This window comes from Amphimedon queenslandica, unplaced genomic scaffold (assembly GCF_000090795.2).
Source record: "Amphimedon queenslandica unplaced genomic scaffold, v1.1 AMPQUscaffold_11749, whole genome shotgun sequence".
Classification (NCBI taxonomy): Eukaryota; Metazoa; Porifera; class Demospongiae; order Haplosclerida; family Niphatidae; genus Amphimedon; species Amphimedon queenslandica.
Genome location: NW_003548009.1, coordinates 6,684 through 9,472, shown reverse-complemented (window position 1 = coordinate 9,472; position 2,789 = coordinate 6,684). Strand labels below are relative to the sequence as shown.

General features: G+C 36.2%; 1 protein-coding gene and 1 long non-coding RNA gene across 2 annotated transcripts in view; one reads left to right on the top strand and one right to left on the bottom strand.

Moving 5' to 3' along the window:
- The window catches only part of LOC109588952 (uncharacterized), a 2,915-nt gene extending 667 nt beyond the window's left edge, over positions 1 to 2,248 (bottom strand). The window contains exons 1-5 of the mRNA XM_020005056.1: positions 1,895 to 2,248; positions 1,669 to 1,844; positions 1,401 to 1,589; positions 1,161 to 1,317; positions 4 to 800 (exon numbers count right to left, since the gene is read on the bottom strand). Coding sequence (XP_019860615.1) covers positions 4 to 800; positions 1,161 to 1,317; positions 1,401 to 1,589; positions 1,669 to 1,844; positions 1,895 to 2,069 — 1,494 coding nt within the window. The 5' untranslated portion in view covers positions 2,070 to 2,248. The remainder of the gene's footprint in view (positions 1 to 3; positions 801 to 1,160; positions 1,318 to 1,400; positions 1,590 to 1,668; positions 1,845 to 1,894) is intronic.
- Positions 2,249 to 2,516: 268 nt separating this feature from the next.
- Positions 2,517 to 2,789, top strand: LOC109588954 (uncharacterized). The gene is made up of 3 exons (XR_002188446.1): positions 2,517 to 2,575; positions 2,648 to 2,723; positions 2,770 to 2,789. It is a non-coding gene; the product is annotated as an uncharacterized LOC109588954 (long non-coding RNA).

Here is a 2,789-nt window from a genome sequence, read left to right as displayed (position 1 = left end):
AGCAGGTCCAGTGCAGGGCTTTAATAACACATTAGGACTGCTGACATCTCTGTGAATAATAGGCTGAGGCTTAAAAAGGTGAAGGTAGTTGAGGCCTAAAGCTACATCTTGAGCAAAGCTGAGAATCTGTTGATTGGTTAATTGGTTTCTGCGAAGCTCCTGATTAAGACTAGTGCTCATCAGCTCAGTCAAGATGAGAGGATTACCCACTTTAGTTGCACCAATAAACTGGACCAGGTTAGGATGACGTACTCGTGATGCTATACTCATTTCCCTGGAGAAGATACCTTGATTGTAATCTGAGATGATTAGAGTATGAAGTGACTTAACAGCTACTCTTAAACCCCTAAAGGTACCAACTGTAACAAGACCATATGACCCTCTTCCTAACTCCTCCTTTGTCAAAATTACCTCATCTTTATTAATAACCCAGTGATCATCAGTAAGTGCTTGTTGCTGGTACCTACAAACTGCCTCTTGAGACTGACGTAGCTCCCTATCCTTCTCTTGTAGCTGATAATGACACCTTCTTATTTCTTGATCTTTCTCTGCTTCTTCTCTTTCCTTCTGTTGACAAAAAACTTGTGCTTCTCTCTCCTTCTCTTCAAGACTCTTCATAAGAGCTTGTATGGTTTGCTCAATATCAGCTGTATCTCCTTTTCTTGGTTTCTGGTACTCCTCCAACCATATTCTTCTTCCTTTCTGTAGTTGCTGCTGATACTTCTTCTTGTATTCTTTATTATTCATATCATTGGTATCTAATGTATCACCTACTGTCCACTCTCCTGTACTGTTAGTAACTAAAATACAATATTAATAATAATTTTAAAAAATACAATATTAATAATAATTTTAATTAAAGGGTGTGGATCTAATATGACATTAAGATGTCAAAGGAAATAATTATACCACATAACGAGAAATTTTCGTGGTCCAAAATTTTCGTGGGTTTCGCGTTTTTTCAAAATTCACAAAAATAAAATCCGTGAAAATCAATTTAATACGGTTCAAGATGGCCAAGAAGTAGAAACCACAAAAATTAAAGTCATGAAATAGATTTTTAGATGGATCCGCAAAAATTTTGGGCCACGAAAATTTTTTGCTATACGGTAATTAGGTCATAAATAGTATTCATTGGTGGGTGTGGCTAATACACTGACCTAGTTCAGTTAACATAACAATGTTAGGATTAGCGACAAATGTCCGTCTTATATCAACAACTCCTCCATCAGTTATTATCCAGACACAATGAGGACTCATAATGAACACTGAGAGAGAATGAGCCCATCTCTTACAAACAAAGTGAGGTACATCTAACTGTTAACAGAAATAAATTAATGATTTACATGTACATGTACATGTATCTGTTACAAATCAATTATTAACAATATCTAACATACCTTTATCCAGGAATGTTGAGTGATGTTAAAGACCCAACAATCATCCAATGTATCACCATTCTTATCCAACCCACCACTTATCACTAGCATAGGACAGTCTGATCCAGTTCTAATAATAGCACCTGCATGATAGTATCTACCCACAGGCCATTGGTCTATTGCTTCAGGTTTCTTTATACACTGCCAGAACTAAAAATAAAATAACCACACCCATTAACAATGATGAGTGTGTGTAATGCATACATTCAGTACACATAATTTAATATACCACAGTGCTGATTGAGGTCTCTAATATATAAATTTTGTTAGTAAAGGCATCCTTATCATCATCATCAGTCTCTACTCCACCAAACAGAACAGCTCTAGTGTTGCTGATCTTTTCAATGATGAAATCGTTAGCAGGTGGTATACACTGCCCAATGATTGAAGGATTATTCCATATTCCTAAATTATTATTAACCTAGATCTAATTTCAAACAGTAATAAAATCTTACTTGATGATAGATTATACATTGAATGCTCATTAGTTCGCCACTTTCCACTAGAAAACTTATTATATTTATAATGAGGTAGTTGTACAGCTGGTGTTGATCCCATTCCTCCTATCATTAGTAAATGATGTACTCCATCATGTTCAAATGATACCATTCCACTAACAGCTCTCATCATTACTGGTCTAGTTGCATCAGTTGGTTCTAATTCTCTCCATTGAAAACTAATGGTATCCAGTTGTGTAATACTGTTGTGAAAGCAGCTGTCATGGCCACACCATCCCCCAAAATAATACAATTGATCATTTATTGCAGTACAGCAGTATTGTTTCACTCCTAATGGAGGAGTACCAGTAGTACCTCTAGTGATCCATTGACCAGTTGAAGGAGTAAAGTGCTGTATATTACTGGTGATCCTTCTCTTCTCTTCACTATCATGTACTTTAGGTAAACTTTCCTGAGCACCAGCCCACACATACAGTGAATCATCTACTAATACAGTGGTGTGAATTGCTCTTTTATTCAGTTGATCTATACGTCAATAATTGACAGTTCATGATATAAGGACTTACTTTTAGAGCCAAACAACCAAGCCATCACTCCCATCAGTTTGAGTCACGTGATCTATACTATGAGTGGGCGTTGTTTGTATTAGTAAGTGGAGCCATAGATATTAGAGTAAAAGTAAATTAGAGTACTCTAATATCTATGGTGGAGCTATTCTATTCTTGTGTTTGCTAATCATGCTTTACATAGACACTTGCTGAGCTCAACGAACACTACAGTAAAAAAACATGGCAGAAGTCCTATATGCACCTAAATAATTGAGATGGTATTAGATCTAATTCCTTTCTTGAATCTGTTGTTGTGTTTGTTAGGTTCTTGCTTGTGGCTCCAG